This window comes from Bison bison, unplaced genomic scaffold, assembly GCF_000754665.1.
Source record: "Bison bison bison isolate TAMUID 2011002044 unplaced genomic scaffold, Bison_UMD1.0 scf7180017864495, whole genome shotgun sequence".
Classification (NCBI taxonomy): domain Eukaryota; kingdom Metazoa; phylum Chordata; class Mammalia; order Artiodactyla; family Bovidae; genus Bison; species Bison bison.
This window is the reverse complement of record NW_011495054.1, coordinates 9,058,796-9,077,924: the sequence shown is the minus strand read 5'-3', so window position 1 is coordinate 9,077,924 and position 19,129 is coordinate 9,058,796. Positions and strand designations below refer to the sequence as shown.

The 19,129-nt window shown below is 50.9% G+C and overlaps 1 protein-coding gene across 1 annotated transcript in view; it reads right to left on the bottom strand.

Moving 5' to 3' along the window:
• MYO18B (myosin XVIIIB) overlaps positions 1-19,129 on the bottom strand; it is a 232,628-nt gene that overhangs the window by 97,085 nt on the left and 116,414 nt on the right. The window contains exons 28-33 of the mRNA XM_010828851.1: positions 15,419-15,543; positions 13,257-13,411; positions 9,978-10,101; positions 8,943-9,143; positions 4,450-4,560; positions 451-555 (exon numbers count right to left, since the gene is read on the bottom strand). Coding sequence (XP_010827153.1) covers positions 451-555; positions 4,450-4,560; positions 8,943-9,143; positions 9,978-10,101; positions 13,257-13,411; positions 15,419-15,543 — 821 coding nt within the window. The remainder of the gene's footprint in view (positions 1-450; positions 556-4,449; positions 4,561-8,942; positions 9,144-9,977; positions 10,102-13,256; positions 13,412-15,418; positions 15,544-19,129) is intronic.

Sequence of the window (19,129 nt, the reverse complement as noted above, 5' to 3'; positions counted from 1 at the left end):
CCCCGCCGCCTGACTCTGTGGCCAGCAAAAGTCCGGTTCTCACGAGGGCAGCTGTGAGCACAGTGGCCGTTCAGTCACCCCGCCAAAGCGAAGGCCGTCGTCTACATGCTCACCCCGGCAGTGGCTGAAGGCAAGACCACTGGGCCTGGCGCTTGTGGCCAGACCCACTCTCTGTATTCTCAGGGGTTCTTCCAAGAACCCTGCTGTGTGAAGACCACCCCCCCACCGCCCACACACAGAAGGTCCCCTCTGAAGTGGCGGTGAGTGAGGACAGACAGACTGGTGGAGCAGAAGGCTCCTGGGAAGAGCAGGTGGAGGCCAGCTGACAGGTCTATCCTTGGGCCGGGTCCTAAGACCCCTCCTCCCCGCTGGCCTCCCCAGCAATCAGCTCTCAACCGGGCCGGGGCAGGGACTGCGCTCTCCGGGCTGTCTGCTGCGGCTCCGTCTTACCTGGTCGCAGAGGGTCCCGATCAAGCCTTCCAGGTCCTGCTTCTCGTGGAGGACCATCTGCTTCTCCTCGTACTCTTGCTCCAGCTGCATTTCCAGCTGGCGGAGCTGCGGGCACAAAGGGCAGACGCAGGCGTGAGACACGCGCACTCCATCTGGACGGGCCCCCCGAGGCCAGGACCCTCTGGAGGACGGGGCTGGGTGTGTGGAGTTCATGGCTGCTCGCCCAGTTCCACAAAGGCTGACCTAGTAGTTTGCGCGGGGGGAGGAGGTATTTCTGTTAGAGAATTCAGAAGCCTAAAAGCTCAGGAGCTGGACAATTATGGGGAGAACGGAACAATTATGGGGAGCCCCCTGGCATTCACTGTGGAGTCCCCAGCCCCAGTCTCCTGCCCATTTCCTAACAGCTGTCTCCTTCCTCTGCCGTGGCCTCTCTGGAACAGGTACAAGTCTGGGCGCGCTGACCTTTTAAGACTCTGTGCAGCATCGTATCCTACATGTTAGGACACATTCATCTTTCTTATTAAATACACCTGTTGCTGTTTAGTCACTACGTCACGTCTGACCCTTTGCAACCCCGTGGACCACAGCCCACCAGGCTCCTTTCTTCTCCAGGCGAGAATACTGGAGTAGGTTGCCACGCCCTCCTCCAGGGGATCTTCCCGATCCAGGGGTTGAACCTGTGTCTCTTGCCTGGCAGTTGTGGATTCTTTATCCTTGAGCTACCTGGGAACTATAATGCAGCAAAAGTTGCATTTGAGATTATTTCGTGTCTAGACTTCAAGTCTGTCTCTCCAAAATTCCTAATGTTGATATCCTAACTCCCAAGGCAAGAATATTTGATGATGAGGCCTTTGGGAGATGGTTAGGGTTAGATGAGGTTGGCGGGGTGGGGGGAGCCCCCATGCTGGAATGAGTGTCCTTACAAACAAGAACCTCATTTCCTCTGTCTTCCCTACGTGAGGACACAGTGAGAAGGCAGCCGTCTATCTGCAAGTTGGGAGTGGGGCCCTTGCCCCACACCAGATCTGCTAGCACCTTGATCTTGGGACTTTCCAGTCTCCAGAACTATGGGAAATAAACCTTTGCTCTTTAAGCCTCCACTCTCCACCCCCAGTTTTGCTAGAGTAGCCCAAACTGACTAAGACTATGGCTACGAGCGGCTCTTTTAACTTACAATCGGCTCTGATTTCTCAGTGACCACCCAGCAGAGGCAGGCGCTCCCTGCTAAAGTGGATGCCCCACGGTAATGGCGCTGTGCACACCCTCTTCAGCACCTGCCTCTCCTGTGTGCTGTCTCACCCCTTCCTCCTGCTCCATCCTGTGCTATCAGTGGACTTCTCTCACAGATGGGCAAACTGAGTCAGAGAGAGGTCCTGAAGCAGAGACTCCTAGGTCAGCTGCTGCTGAGAACTGTCAGAATTCCGTCTGCTGGCCTGGGCTCCTCTGTCACCATCAGACAGTCAGCAGCTTTCCCACCCAGGTCACTAATGATTGATTTCCTGCCACGGAGAGAGACAGAGCGAGCAGAGCAGTCACTGGACGTGCAATCAAGTGTTAGTATCTGTCAGAGGAGAGGCACACCCTTCTCTGACCTCACTCCCCCCTTTATAAATCTGGCCGTAAAGAAGCCCCAGGAGGGTCTGGGTCATATCTCCGGCCCATCAGGGTCCTGGCTTGGGGCACTCACAACACATTGAGGCGCTCCTGGAATGCATTAGCAATTGCGCCCCCTTCACCTGAGGGCACATGGGCAGGGACTGGGTTTCCACCTCCTGACCCATGGAGAGAAAAAGCAAACTCCTGATGGACGGTCATTTCAGAAAACAGTTCAAGACTTTCTTTTAAGAATGAAAGACACAAGGCAGTCTGCTCACACCTGCAGAAGCTGAAACTCCTTTTGAAAAATGTACAAAATAATAAAAGCTATGTGTCAAGAGAGGCAGTTCTCTAGAGAGTATTCTGTAGAACATTTCTATGTGGTAACTCCCAGCACTTTACAGTTTATAAGGCACCTTACCATTCTTTGATCTTATTCTCACAATAGCATAGGGGAAGGAAATCATTTTCTCTTATTGCTCCCATTTCACAGATGAGAAAACTGAGTCTTAGGGAAGTTAGGAGACTTACTCAAGGGCACACAGGTCTGAATGAACCTAAAATCTATGACTTTTTCCAACTCCAGGAAGTTCTGGGGAGAATGTACTTGGCCCCTTGGGATGATCTGCATGAACCCCCAGAGGGGCTGAACTGTAAAGGAGCCCCAAAAGGAGTATTTGGGGAGCGGGCCGGGCAGCAGATGCAGCAGCATCAACCACTGCGAGTGAAGAAGGGCTCGCTTTTTACAGCCCCTCACCCCCCAGCAGTGACGGGGTACCGAGGCGGCCCCATCTGCCCAGGACGAGAGGCTCATCTCCCGCCAGGGTCCTGACACCACCACGGCCTCCTCCAGCCTCGCCCAGGATGATGCTACTCAGGCAGGAGGTGGGGAGTGCGGGCGGGGGGAGGGGACTCTACAGGACATCAAGTCCCTGCACTCGCCTTCTCCTGGGATGGAGCAGGCACGCCCAGGAGCAGGTCAGCCACGGGGCTGGTTCCCGGGTACCTCTGGGAAGGATCGGCCGCCTGGAAATCCACACACACACCAGTACTGCTTGTAAGTTTCCAGCAAAGGAGGAGGACATTACAAACTCTGAGCCGTGGTTCCACACCTGCGATCTTTTGAATCTTCCCCATAACCCTGCAAGGTGGCCACTGTTATCCTATTTCACAGATGAGAGAAGTGAGGCTTATCAGCAAGGTTACGTGATTTCTCCCACGCCCCACATTTGATAGCTAATGGAGTCTGAATTCGATCCAAGCCTCTATAACTCCAAATAAACTAGCAACATCAGCTTTCCTGTGTGTCTTATAAACTGGCTCCAAGTGACCAGTGGTGGACATGGAGAAAGCAGCTGAGGAAGGGAATGGAGTTCGGGTGGAGCAGAGGGTTTATGGTCACTTTCCCAGGATCACACTGTTGTTGCGTTGGGAAGGCAAACACTCATACCAAGAGTCAAGGAGTTCCCGCGCCCACTCTCAGCCCCTGCAGTTGGAGGTCTCTGCAGGGATGCTGTTTGGGGAGCTAATATCAGAGTCGACTATGGGGAATGGTACTCGGCCCTTTCTGGGAGATGCACAATGTACCCAGGCTATGAAGGGACCACAGAAGTCCTGCCCAGACAAAACCTGTTCAGAGAGGCTTAACCCAAGCTCCTCAGCAATTCTGTTTTAAAGATTCACCTTATAACTCACATCAGTAAATGCATCCATAAGGAAGTTTGTGTTGGTGTTGGTTATAATAACAGAAAATCAGAAGATCCTAGATGTCCAATGATAAGAGACTTGCTTGCTGAGTAAACAAGAGCACAGGCCTTTGGTGGAATACTTTCAAGCCCGTAAACATGTGAATTAGGTCTGCACGTACTGACAGGAGAGGAGGCCCAGAACAAACTTCAGAGGGAAAACAGCAGGCTTCAAAGCGGCACGACCCCATTCAGGTAAAATGGTATCTCTGTGCATATGCTCGTGTGGGCACAGAGAAAGAACATTTAAAATAGTAATAATGATGATGTCTTGGTGGTTAAGATCTCAACTGCTTGTTGCCTTCTTATACACTGTTTGAAATGTCTGCAAAGAGCTTAGATAAAAATGTAAGAAACGATCTGCAAGGCAAACAAACCAGAAGGGACTGGTCCCCTTCTTGACACATATACATCCTTATCCAGGGCATCAGCCGCATGGCACTCTGGGCTCTTGGTAGAAGTCTAGGGTGATTATGCTGGACAGTTCAGAGGCTTCTGGAAGCCCCAGAACCATAGCTATTAGGACAGGTCCTTCTGCTCCAGCACCCTCGACAGCACTTCCCAAGGAAGCTGAGCTCATCCCTGTGCTGTAGGGACGAGGCGCATGCACTGGCCGCGCCGGGACCCCGGGGTGCAGCTGCGCTCACAGCTCACGTACCCGCCTCTGGCAGGACTGGCGGACGTCCTCCAGCTCCTCCTCCTTGTCCTCACGGTCCTTCTGGTGCATCTGCTTCATCCGTTCAATCTCGAGTTCAAACCGCTGGCGGAGCTGAGGGGGCAAGAACAGCACATGAGGGTGACCCCCACCAACCACGTCACCCTCAGCATTTCAGCTGTGTTTTTGGACAGCACGGGTAAGAGTCAAGTTATTCCCCCAGGCACCCAGGGAGATCAGAAATGGTAGACAAATGGCCCAAATGCTGCCTCTGTCCCTTCCATGGTCATAACGGAGGTCACTAAGGAACTGGACTCTGTGCCACTGAGTTGAGACGTGACCTCAGAATCCTTCTCAATGCTCTTAAGATGGAACAGGTTTGTCATCCCTGGAGCAGGCACCAGGGAAATTCTTCTGGCTGGGTGGCCAGGTGGATGGATAAATGACAGAATACAAATTTACTTCTGAGGATACTAAACCCTGGAGAGGGAGGTGATGCGCCCAAGACGTAACCCTTGATTAGTTACCCTTCTCTGTAGAAAATACCCTCCTTAAAACACACTGCTGAGAATTAGCACAATGCATGGCACAGAAAGATTCCTTTTTCTTTCCCCATTATTTTGCAGAGTAAGGACTAGCCCCACTCTTCCTGGAGGCCTGACATTATTAAGAACTGTGTTCCCACGAAGGAGAAGGTCTCTCTTTTCAGTGAGACCCTCCAAAACCTGCTCAGGGCAAGAAGAGACCTGTCTGCGATGTTTAAACTGTGTCATTTTATGTACAAGATTCTAGAATTGGAAGCACAGTGGGATTAAATTACAGTTTAAGAGTTTATTTTCTTTTTTAAAAAATTACCATCAAGCTAACAGTGCATGGAAATATTTGAAGTAACACCTGCTGCACAGCAAGCAGGATCTTAGTTCCCCAGCGAGGGATGGAACCTGCGCCCCCTGCGTTGGAAGCACACCGTCTTAACCACTGGAGCGTCAGAAAACTCCCAAGAGTTTACTCTCTTGATTTTCATAATTGAGAGACTGACTCAAGCTCTTGCTTGTCAAGTTTTGTGGCATACTAGAATTACCTGGTGCCCTCCTATTTTTTTTTTTTTTTAATTCAGTTCCAAGGCTTCACTCTAGACCTCTTGGGTCAGAACCTCCAGGGTACAGACCCAAGAGCCTGTACTGTAAGCTTTCCATGATCTGCACTCTTCCTCGGTGCAAGCCATGGAGCAGCGTGGAACTCAGCACGGAAGAGGGCCAGACTGCAGGAGCAATCAGGACCTGACCGTCTGCCCTGCACCTCGCAGCAAGCTTTCACGAGGCCACAACTGCTGCCCCTGACATGGACATTCAGCTGAGAAAAAAACAACGGTGGTCTTTTCCAATGCTGATGATACTCTCCACGATGCAGGATCTCCGTGAAGAGTAAAAAGAACTGAAAGCATCAGAGCTCCAATAAGAATTCCCGGCAGAAAGCAGGCTCACTTTAAATGCCAACTTCCTTCCCCGCTGCCTTTAAAATGACAAGAGGTTATAGGGAGATAATCCAAAATGAGGAGCTTAAGCAAGTAAATATAATATTCCTTTTTCATTTTTTTCTAGCCTCTTGGATACTCCTGACATCTGCAATACCATTTATGTAAAGCTTATGTGAGTTAACATAAAATTTCCTGGAAAAAGTGTTATGTTGTAATCAATAAATATCTCCTGGATGTCTACAATAACCCAGAGCAGTACAAGGTGATGGGCGAGGTTGAAGATGGATGAGAAGATGAGTGAGGGGTTGAGTCAGCCTCCTGGGGAAGCTGGGAGGGGAGCGGGGCTGGGCAGCTGCATTCAGCCCCTGGGTCCTTGAGGTCAAGGCAGCACATTTCTGCTTCCCAAGCACATAGTGGTCCCCTGGTGGCATCTCCCAGAGTTAACTCAACTTTCCAAAGTGCTTGTTTTATATTTTTAAAGAGTGCTTTTAAAAAATTAATTTATTTATTTTTGTTTATTTTGCTGTGCTGTGTCTTAGTTGCAGGATGTGGGATCTAGTTCCCTGACCAGGGACTGAACCTGGGCCCTCCACATTGGGAGCAAGAGTCTTAACCGCTGAACAACCAAGGGAGTCCCAGTCTCTTTATTCTTGACTCTGGGCTGCTGCATAACACTGTTCCATCCTCTACATCCCTGAACGACCTGTCCAGATGGCCCACCTCCATCACGAACCTTCACAGATTCACAGCTGGGGTTGGAGGGAGGCTGGGGGTGGACAAGACTCTGACAAGACTCTGTACAGTTGAGGAGACTGAAGTCTAGAGAAAACAGGGGGCTTGCCAAATGTCCACAGGCCCCATCTGCACGGGACCATCTTGCAGCTCCTTAGATGCCGTGCGACGCCCCTGCCTCTATGCCTTTGTGCAGGCTATTCCCCTGCCTGGAACTCTCCTGGTCAGCCAACTCAGGCTCGTCCTTTAGCTTTCAGCTTCAGTAAATGTTACTTCCTCCAGGAAGCCTACCCTGAGTACTCCAAATCTGTTCCCCAAACCAGACCTGCAAGTTACACCTTCCCCTAACACTCAACATGACTCTGACCTTCAGAAGGGTCGACACCACATCATCTTGTTTACACCCCTAGCATCCGTCCAGTGCTTGACACACAGTAGGTGCTTAATAAACACAGGTTTGATGGACTGAGCAAAGAAGCTCTGTTTTTCTCAACCTCTCCAGACTGTCCCCACACTTGCCACACCCAAGTCTCAATGCTCAGCAGATTCCGTCCGGATGGAGCGGGGATGAGTGAGAAGCAAGGCCAGCACCCGGGCCTGTCCCTGACCACCCCCACTCCCCCACCCGCCTTCACCAGAGCAGCTCAGAGTTTATCTGCTTTACGGATTCATGCTGGCTTGGTCAGATATTCTTGAAAAAGGAGTTCCAATCTTAAAACCATTTCAAAATAATTACCCTTCTGAAGTCCCATGTGAGATGCTTTAGAACTAAGCATCGAGAAAAGCCTTGCTTCTCCCTGAAAACTCGGCTTATTTTTATCTTGCTGCTGCTGCTAAGTCACTTCAGTCGTGTCCGACTCTGAGTGACCCCATAGACAGCAGCCCACCAGGCTCCCCTGTCCCTGTGATTCTCAAGGCAAGAACACTGGAGTGGGTTGCCATTTCCTTCTCCAATGTATGAAAGTGAAAAGTGAAAGTGAAGTCGCTCAGTTGTGTCCGACTCTTAGTGACCGCATGGACTATAGCCCACCAGGCTCCTCCATCCATGGGATTTTCCAGGCAAGAGTGCTGGAATGGGGTGCCATTGCTTCTCCGAGATTTTCATCTTGGGGATGATAAAAAGCATGTAAGTCAGACTGCCCTTTTCTCTCTGGCCACCAGGAATTTGAAAGCTAAAACTACTGAGTGTGTGAGGGTACATGATCTGCATGTTTGCATATTAATTCACTCTTCCTTAGCACTGGTTTTGTGTTTCTCTAGTTTGGCTTGTTTTATTTCTTTTTCTATTTTACCACACATACATCTTAGAAGATTCCTTGAATTCTCTGTGGAATGACTTTGGCATATAAGCAAACAAGCAGACATCAGGATATTCATCAGGTGCTTCACCGAGGGGCTGGTACAAGAGTCTTGGGGTATGTGTGTGTTTGTCGCTCAGCTGTGTCCCACTCTTTGTGACCCCATGAACTGTAGCCCGCCAGGCTCCTCTGTCCATGGGATTCTCCAGGCAAGAATACTGGAGTGGGTAGCCATTCCCTTCTCCATGGAATCTGGAGTCCTGCCTTATTCCTCTTATTTTGCATTTTCCAAAAATCGGGGCTCCCACCTCTCTGCAGGCTGTGCACAACACAGGTGTGCGAGGCGCTGCGGCATCAGAGGGCACAGGCTCCAAATCCTGTCCCTGCCGCTTTTTCTATTTCTGAGCCTCGGCTTCCACATCTGTAGAGTGGAGGAAACCTCAGCATATAGACTTCATGTGGAGATTCATGAGATGATATGTGAGGAGAGCTTAGGACTGAGTCTGGTACCCAGACAGTGCTGAATACCAGACATAGGGTCAGCAGCTATTTATTGAGTACCAGCTATGTACCTGGCCTCATCAGGGGATGCCCTGACAAGCAAGGTCAACCAAAAAGTCCTCCCACCCCCATAAAACACATATCCTAATGGGGAGAAAAGCATTGAGCACATTTTGGAAAACACTGTCACATGTGACAGTGGGTGCTGTGAAGGTGAGAGAAGGTGAATGTAGAGTTGGGGTGGGACTGTTTCTGAGAAGGAGATCAGGTTGAGCTTCTTGGAGGAGGTGACAATGACTCTTGCAGAATGGTAGGAGGGGGCTCCATGAGGGGTCTGAGTGTCAGGCTTAGGAGTTCTGAGGTTCTCTGGGGTAATAGGGAGCCACAGAAGGATGAGGAGCAGCTGAGTGAGGTGGTGAATTTAAACACAACCTTCTGCCCCAGAGTCAGCACGGGGCAGGGCATCGCCCTGGACAGGACTTTCCTACCTGCTCCAGCTGCTTGATGGTGTTTTCCTGCTGGCTCTGGACTTTCTCGTGCTCGAGGGCGCTGGATTCCAGCTTCCAGAGCCTCTCCTTCAAGCCCGCAACGCAGTTCTCCCCCAGAGAGGGTGACCTCAGCAGCTCCTGCTTCTGGGCCTGCAGCATCTCCACCTCCTGCTTCAGCTGCAAGCTTTCCTGCTCCTTTTGCTGCAGAGACAAAGTGGGCGGGGATCCAGAGTCACGTGACCACACTCCCCACCCCTCCCCCACCTCCGGGGACACCTCTAAGACTGGTGGGAGGGTGCTTTCCACTTTTCAGAGCAGCCCTCACCACCTGGGCCTTGCAGCCCCTCGCTGTGCCCCCATGGGACCCTGAGGGCCCTCCTGGGACAGCTCAGACAGGCACGGGTGGGGAGTCGGTGGGAAGCAACACAGTGGCCCTAGAGCTAGACCTCAAAACGCAAACAGGAGGTATTTGCCCCATCTGAAAGCTGTGCACCTGCCGAGGCTGGGCCGGAGATGTTGGAGCTGGGAAGCAAAGTGGCCAGAAATGATTCTTCCAGGTTAGAAGGTTTGGGCATGACCATGAGGGAGTTGCACGTAAGGCTCAGGGGCTCTCCCAGGGTAACAGGGAGCTGCAGCAGGCTGAGGAGCAGCTGAGTGAGGTGAGGTGCCTGTGTCCCATTTTAATAAAATCCCTCTGAGCTGCGGCCTGCAAGGGGCAGGGCCCTGCCCCTACCTGGGTCTACAGCTAACTCCTCTGTGACAGACGGGCACCCAGGTGGGCACCTTGGAACGCAGGCAGGTGCCTGGAGCAAGATCGTGAGGGACATCGAGCTAGCGAGGCCTGCTTATCCACCACCTGCCACCCCTGGTTGGCTGATGCAGGCGTGCTGGGCTCCGTGACTCTGGCAGGCTGACAGAGCAGGACAGTCACACACAGAGCTCTCTTCCCGGCACCACGTGCAGCGAGGGTGTGCGAGGGGTTTCCTGAGACCCAGCAATGGAAACCCTGGGTGGCGCCACACCCCCACGCCTCACCTTCAAGAGCTGCTGAAGCTTGCCCAGCTCGCCCCGGACGCTGGTGTTCTCCTGGGCCACTTTCTCACGGAGGCCCTTCTCAAACACGCACTCCCCCAGGGCCTGGGCCAGCTGCGCGTCAAACCTGTCCAAGGAGAACGCGGGTCATGGCACCCGGGGGTGGGGGGTGCGCCTGGGGCAGAGCAGGGGTGGGACTGGAGAGAGGCCGTTAGCTTGTTGAGAACCGCTAGAGAGAGACAGTATCAGATGATGGAGAGTCTGTGGATATGGGGTAGAAATACTGAACACCAGAGGGCGACTTTGAGGGTTTATGGTTTCCAGAAAAATGCCAAACACTTATTTAAAATGTGATAAAAAATATAAGCAAATATAAGTTGGGTGAGAGGCGCTTCCTGGACTGGGCATCATTTCACATGGCTCTTTCAGCTTCTGTCCCTCTCACAGGCGAGGAAACCTGCAGAAGGCTCTGCCAAGCCTCAGGAAGATGTGACTTTGGTCAATAAGATGTGGCTTTGGCCACCTGCTCCAGGGAACGGGGTGTGGCCAGAATGGCTGAACTGGGTGAGGGATTTCAGCCTTGGTGAGAAGGTGTCCCTTGTTACAAGATCATCCAACGTCCCTCAACGGTAGATGGTCAGTCAAAGCCTCAAGACTCCAAAGAAAGCCAGCTATGGGTCATATGAGAGAGCCCCTGCTGTCGGAAGGGCCCAGGGGCTTTCTGATTGGCTCCTGGTGACGTCATTTGAGAGGTGCTATTGGCTACCTCTGAATGGCAACATTGTGATGATGGTAATGGTCTGGCAGTTTCAAACTGCCTGGCTCTGAGCTGGGCTCCATGGAGTCCTCATAGCAATTCAGCAGAAAACACATCTTAGCCATTTCGCAGAAGAGAAGACTGAAGTTCAGAGGTGAAGTGAGTCACCAAAATCCTGAAGCGGGTCTGAGCCAGCTTCTCTGCTTGTGAAGGTGGTCTGCTATCCACCTGCTCAGGGGCTGCAGCAGGCAGGTAAAGACAGAGGGGGCCAGACAGTGACAGACGTCTTCAAGGAGTCCTTCTGGGCCACTGAATGCCAGGGAATGCCTCCAACAGACCCTAACTCTTGGAACACACTGCCCGAACAGCTGTCTGAGGCCAGATGAACTCACTCACAGCCTTCACCCCACTAGGAGCGGGCCAGGGATCCAGCCTCCCACAGCTCCAGCACAGTCCTTATCCCTAGGGGACCTCCACCGGCCCTCGGAACTGAGCTTTGTGACCCATGAGTGACCATGGCAACCGGGCCACTCTGAACTGAGAGGCCAAGGTGGGGAAAGGGAACCTCAACAGCATGGAGACATCCCTCCACCCAGAGCCCAGCCAATAGGAGGCAGCTGCATTGACCCTTTGATTAAACATAAAGAGGTGTGAGGAAGTATGGCTAACTTCTCCATCTCTCCCTCACTACAGGCATGCTACCTGAATTTCCACCATGAGAGGCCTCTACCTGCTCACGGGCTCCAGGCTAAAATGCTAATCCATCTAGAAAGGTAACGGCTGCTCTTTGCAATTAGCATCACAACATAAACTAACTTCTGCCAAGAGATGGTCAGGGAGTAGAGGGCATCACAGGGCAGGTGAGTTTAAGGAGAGACACAAGTACGATGAAATGGGAACTCTCCGGGGGCCATTATCTGGAATGAAGGATTCTGTCCAAGGTGGGTGGTCATGGGAAACACCAGAGGGATGGAATTTTCTGGCTGCATAAACTCCAAGGGCAGAGCCCCCCTGCCACCCATCAGAAAGTGGAAACCCTCCTTAAGGCCTCTCAGAACAGGAGTAGAACCCATAGATAAGGGCCAGGATTGTCACAGCTGGCAGAAACCTCCGGGATGATGGAATTCCATCTCTCGATTAACAGGTGGCATCTGTTGGAGCCAGTCTTCAGCACCAGGTAGTCTGCTTAACTTCGAAGACAGCTCTAAAACATCAGTCACTGTCTGTCTCAGAGAGGTAGTGTTACCTGACAAGGTCACACAGCAAACGATCAAGGTGGGACTAAGCCATTTTCCCTGCTGCAAGGACAAGGTGTAGCCATAGCATGCATGGGAAGGTGGAAAAGGAAAAAGAGTCAGCTATCAGCCAGAAAAAAACAAACTTCTCTCATCTGGGGAGGCATACTAATAACTCCCCAAAGAACTTTTTTTTTTTTTTTTTTATGAAGAAGCCAGTTCAGGAAAGCTCAAAGATAAATGAGAGAAACAATATTTAATGCAGATCAAATTCAAAACCGGTACCACTCCCATGGAAATGTAATTCAGCTGGCTACCTCTTGGAAAAAAGGCGTTCTTGGCAAAAATCATGTCCTGGCACAGAGCAAGGTTCTTCTGTGTTTTCAACTGGGGCCTTCTAAAATAAGCTAAGTTCCATCTATTCACCTCCTAGGAAGTCTCCAGCAGGGCTTGTCTGGCTCAGAACAGGGCCCCTGCACACCTGTACCCTCACCAGGTGAGCTGAAGAACTTCAGACACAGACAAGGAGTCCAGGGATGAAGGCATCCCAGGATATGAGGTTCCACGTACGGAGGCTTGTGAGAGAGACCTGAGTGCCAGTCTAGGCTCCTAGACGGGGAAAGCAAGCGCCGGAACCAGTGTGCGGATTCAAGACTGGCATCTTATTCATGCGCAGAGCCCAGATCCTGCCAGAACTGCTCATGTGAGCTGAGAGTCTAAACTTTAAATGGAAAGGGCAGTGACTCAAGTTTTTGGCCGTCTCTCCATTTTCACCAGTGTGGATGGGAACCAGACCCTAGTCCTCTGCGGGATCTACCAACCGCATCATCTAGTTTCACCACAAGAGGGTGCTCCACCTGAGGAGCAGAATCCTCTCAGGTGGAGAAGGGCTGAAGGACTCGTCCAAGGTCACACAGCTGGGAAGAGGCACAGCTGGGACTTGAACCAGCACTGGACCCCTACCCACCAGGCTAGGCTGACTCTGCCTCCACAACAAGCCCTTCACTCTTAGTGGGGATGCTGAGGCCCAGAGAGGCCAAGAAAGCCCCCAAGCTTATGTGGGTGGCTGGCAGTAGAGCTGAGACTGGATAACAGAGAAGAATGATTTCTTGCTGGATCCTTGGGAGAACCACACAGCCATGAGTGGGGAGGGACGGGGCGAGTGAGGGCAGAGCTAGGAGGCTGAGCTCCAGGGACAAAGAGCCCTGACTGGAGTGACGGGGCTTCAGAGGAGAATCCGGAGACCCCAGTACCCAGGCAGCCCACCCGAGCGCCCAGGTCACGACTCACTTCTTCTGCTTCTTCTCCAAGTCGTGGTTTCGGCTCTGCTGGCTCTCCAGCAGGAAGCGCGTGTCCTCCAGGTCGCAGGTCAGAAGCTGGCACTTCCTCTTGAGCTGCTGGGCTGTCCTCTGGGCTCCCTCGTAGGCCCTCTGCAGATCCCCGAGCTGTGGAGGGGCAGAAGGAATCAGCCCACCCCGTCAGCACTGAACAGGCCCCCTATTTTCCAGCTGAAGCAGCTGCCGCTCCCAGTGAGAGTCTAACAGGAAGAGATCAGGTTCTGGGCCAGAGAGACCCAGTCCTGACCACTTGCCACCTGCATCAGTGTGGGGAGCTATTCCTCTGAGCTTCAGTTTGCTCAGGGGTAATATGGGGGTGGGGGCGGTGTCTGTCGTTCTCTGAGTGTTTTTAATTTTCCTCAATGCTCCTCTGGCCAGCAGATTCTGAACATGCCCTGCCCAACTCGACAGCCCCTGGAGAACCATGTATAATTGATACCCCCGTTGGCTGCCTCATCTGGGAGGTGTGTGTGGACTAGCTGAGAAGCAGCCAGAACAGTTCAGAGGAGACCCACGGGACGGGCTCTCAACGGCACTTCAGATGTACTGACTCACACGGGAACGCATGCGGCTGCAAACAAACAGAAGAGCCTCGGCTCTTGCATCTCCCTCCAGGAAGCACCCTCCCAATGTCCTAGTTCAGATCTGGGAGAGAGGGCGACTTGGCACACTCGCTTTGAAGAAATGGGCTCATTAAAGAATTGCTTTAAATAAGCAAAACACCGAGTTAATGAAGCCTGTAATTGTAAATTCAGTATTTGAAGGCAAATGGGATGTTTTCTTATATTCCGCTGTTCAGAAAAAGGTTGCAGTTTTATTACTTTTTAATGTAGCATGAATATCCCTCCTTCCTTGGGGAGGCTGACCCGACTTGATAATTTGTTATGAAAGAACTGGGCTGTTCCCAGGCGGCTGTCCCTTGGCTGGTTATCTACAGCCCAGATGTCTCCTGAGGATCACGATACAACGTCCACCTTGAAAGTGACCGCTAAAACCATCGCCAGGGAGCCTCACTTCCGCTGTTTATAAAATCCCATGAGATCTCACCCTGGCCCACTTCTGCAGGATGATTTCATGATACTTTTTGCTCACAGTGAGGAGATACCTAAATAATAATGGGACAGGAAATATGACCTCAACTTTTATGGTACTTACCTCTACTGCGGGACACCAAGAAGTAAGCAGATAATGACAATACAGCATAATGAGGCTTATATCTGGGGAAATAAATTAGGGGCAATCTCCCCAATCTGTGTCAGGGAAGACTTTCTGGGGGGAAGGATATTTAAGCTGAGAATGTAAGGTTTGTCAGAGATAGAATCTAGGTAGGGAAGAGAAAGAGTGTTCTAGGAAAAGGAAAGAGCATATGCCAAGGCCCAGAGGTGAGAAAGAATAGGCCTCTCTTGAAGGAGGGGGTGGAAAACCAGTGCAATGGAATGGAGTAGAGTCCAGAAACAGACCCACAGAAATATTGTTGGTTGATCTTTTACAAAGAGGCAAATGCTATATAGTGGAGGCTTTCTGACAAATGGTGCTGAAACAACTGGTCATTCACAAGCGAAAAAAAAATCTAGACACAGAGTTTACACAAAAATTAACTCAAAATGGATCACAGATGTAAATATAAAATGCAAAACTATAAAGCTCCTGGAAGATAACATAGTAGAAAACCTTGATGACCTTAGATTTGGCAATGACTTTTTAGATATAACACCAGAGGCATGGCCCATGAAAAAGAGAATTTATAAGCTGGATTTTATTAAAACTAAACATTTCTACTCTGCAAAGGACACTTTCAAGAAAATGAAAAACCACAGACAGGAAAAAAACATTTGCAAAAGACATACCTGATAAAGAACTTATCCAAAATATACCAGAAAATCAGAAAACAAACAACTCAATTAGAAAACAAGCTAAAGACCTTAACAGTGTGACAAAGAGGGGGACTATTGCCCACACGCCCAGCGACCTCCACGTGTGCTGTCAGTGGAGGTGACACGCGACGCAGGTGATGCCCCCTCCCCCTTTTCAGGTTCCGTCAACACCTAGAAGAGGGAGGGGAGACACTGCCCTATTTCTGTGGCCTTGACGACCCAGACTATCTTCCCCCCTTACCTTCTGCTCCAGCTCATTCCTAGACGCCAGCTCCGACTCCAGCCTCTCCTCTGACTGCTGGAGACGCTTCCTGAGGAACTCGTTCTCCATCTGAGCACAGTCGAGGCGCATCTGCCACTCGTCTGCTGTTCAAGAGCGTCAGAGAGGCCAGTCAGGAAACTCGGTGAACGGGCCGTTCCCTCCCGTCCTCAGCCCTCTGTGCACAATTTCACAGTCTTAACAGAATTCCCGAGGTTCGACCCTAGGCTTAGGATCTGGAAATCCCACATTGAGTCCAAGCTTAAAACACCACTTTCTCCAGGCAGCCTTCCCTGACTACATCCAGGTGTTGAACATTATTAACCAGTCACTATTTTAAGCTCGGTCATTTACAGAATTCAATTTCTCTACATGTGTGCATACACCTTCCCCCTATGGAAATTCCATACTTTTTGAGGGTAGAGGAGCTGTTTTATACATTTGTGGGTTCTCTACAACCTCTAGAAGAGTCCCCTATGCATGGAAGCTTCCCCTGTGTGGCAAAACAAGTTTACCAGCTGGCCATTCTACTGGCCATTCACGTTGGGTGATGGAGTACATCATCAGTGATGGCTGAATTAATTAACAAATAAATCAGTGAACAATAATGAAAGTGTCTACTATGCAAAGGGCAACAGAGACAATGGTCACAACATGTCTCTATATAATAACTAAACAATCCCTTGATTTGGTAAAATTCTCCAAAAAAAAGTCATTTGCTGGTGGTGATGAAAACTCGCTGAATAGAACAGGCTACACTAGGTTGTGATAGCTTATTTTCTGATTGAATAAAAGAGTAACATTGTTTAAGGTAATAGAGATGTGGAAAACATTGTACAAATGGACAGTGTAAGATAGAGACCATCCATCCATCATCCATCCAAACATCACCCATCCATCCATCCATCCATCCTCCCAACATCCATCTATCCATCATCCAGCCACCATCCATCCACCACCCATCCACCCATCCATCCACCCACCTATCATCCATCCATCATCCATTCATCCACCCAACATCCATCTATCCATCACCCACCCATCCATCCATCCATCCATCCACCTATCCATCTATCCATCCATCCATCATCCATCCTCCCAACATCCATCTATCCATCATCCAGCCACCATCCATCCACCACCCATCCACCCATCCATCCACCCACCTATCATCCATCCATCATCCATTCATCCACCCAACATCCATCTATCCATCACCCACCCATCCATCCATCCATCCATCCACCTATCCATCTATCCATCCATCCATCATCCATCCTCCCAACATCCATCTATCCATCATCCAGCCACCATCCATCCACCACCCATCCACCCATCCATCCACCCACCTATCATCCATCCATCATCCATTCATCCACCCAACATCCATCTATCCACCACCCACCCACCCATCCATCCACCTATCCATCATCTATCCATCCATCCATCCATATCTATCCATCCATCCATCCATCATCCATTGTTCCATCTACCTTCCATCCAACCAAAAGCTCACACTACTCCATGCCAGGCACAAGAGATCATGAAATGAATAAGAAACCATTCTGTCTTCCAGAAGAATCCACTTGTGGAGACAAACATGTAAAATCAGCTTGAACAAAGCATGACCAGGACTCTCATAAAAGGAACTTAAGGAAGTTCAGAAGAGGACTCAAACTCATGAGGGAAGCAAACTTATGTTTTGTTCACGACCGTATCCACATCCACAGGACTTACTATAGTGCCTGCTGCTACTGCTAAATCACTTCAGTCGTGCCTGACTCTGTGTGACCCCATAGACGGCAGCCCATCAGGCTCCCCCGTCCCTGGGATTCTCCAGGCAGAACACTGGAGTGGGGTGCCATTGCCTTCTGCAATGCATGAAAGTGAAAAGTGAAACGGAAGTCGCTCAGTCGTGCCCGACTCTTCGCGACCCCATGGACTGCAGCCCACCAGGCTCCTCTGTCCATGGGATTCTCCATGCAGGAGTACTGGAGTGGGCTGCCATCGCCTTCTCCAATGCATGAAAGTGAAAAATGAAAGTCGCTAAGTCGTGCCCAACTCTTTGCGACCCCATGGACTGCAGCCCACCAGGCTCCGCCGTCCCTGGGATTCTCTAGGCAAGATTACTGGAGTGGGTTGCCATTTCCTTCTCCAAAGCACGAAAGTGAAAAGTGAAAGTGAAGTCGCTCAGTCATGTCTGACTCTTAGCAACTCCGTGGACTGCAGCCCACCAGGCTCCTCCGTCCATGGGGTTTTCGAGGCAAGAATGCTGGAGCGGGTGCCATCGCCTGCTCCGACTATAATGCCTAGCACATCATAAATGCTCTGTAACTTTCACTTCAGAGGTGGCCAGGTGAGTGAATGGATGGATGGATGGACGGACGGACAGATGGATGGCAGGACTGAGGTCTTGTCGGGGGTGATTCTCACGTAACTAACCCAAACAGAAGGATGATATAATTGTAAAAAGTTGAAGCTTCTTCAAATTTCCATCAGGATAAATAATATCATGGTACGAAAGGAATCCTATCTCTCCATCATGGAAAAAAAATCTCAAGTGGCAAATGGCAGAGCTTCAAAAAGGAAAGGGCAGCAGAAAGGATTTCTCAGGTGGCCTGTGTGCTCCGTGCTCCGGAGAGGGGTGTGAGTGGGCGCCACGACGGCCCAGGACCTGCTCCACTGCCCCAGCCTCCTTCCCCGTGGGCGCCATTCTTCACACACCTGTCAGTGAGCCCTTCATTTTCCAGTACCATTTCCTGGGCTTCCCTGGCCTCCCACTGACATTGCAAATTTCTGGACAGCAAGGCCCAACTACAATTCTTCTACAACCCTTGCCCCAGAGTCCAGCTCAGTGCTGAACACATTCCATGAGAGGTTCTCTTTAAAGATTTCACCACGCATAGTGAGAAAACATACATATTTTCAGTAATTTCTACCCCAGCCTGACCCATAGGGGAGGTTATGGCGGCACTGCAGTGGTATAATTAAAGTGCTTTATTGCTTCTCTCAACTTTCCTACGTCATAGACGTCTTCTATAATGAGTATGTACTACTTTCACAATCAAAAACAAAATATTTGGGGATTGGCTTCCTGGAATAAGCATCCTGAGCTGAAAGCCTGCGCAGCACTGTGACTAATCTGCTCCTGAGCTCAGCATGTTTCCCCCTCGGCCGACTCCCATATCTCTACACAGGAAGACAAATGGCCGGGGAGCACCGTTCACACAAAAATCACCATCAGGATGGAACCGGGGCTGGGGAACCTGTGCCGGTTCTGGGCAAACAGGTTCCCTTCTCCCTGAGTGGGCCCCACCTTGTTGGGGCTCGGGTACCTGAGAGTCTCAGACTCCTCAGGATGAACCTCCCTGGCAAACGCCTGCCCTGCAGGTAGCCGGGATGAGAGGATGACAGGAGTGGAGTAGGAAGCCAACGTGCCTTCCCCTCCTCCACCACCTCCTGACCTCGGCCCCTTCAAGTGTCCCTGACGTTTCTAGGGCATCGATTCTCTGGGGGCACTAGAGGAGCGATGTCTATGTTTTATAAAGGCTGACAGACACGCCAGGAAACCTCCTCAGCTGACTCATTTCGACTGGGCAGAGGAGATGACAGGGCTGCCTCCTGCCCACCCAGCCGTGAGATGTGTCTCCAGGCGACCAAGACGGGCACCACCAGGAATCCCTAGCTCCGCTG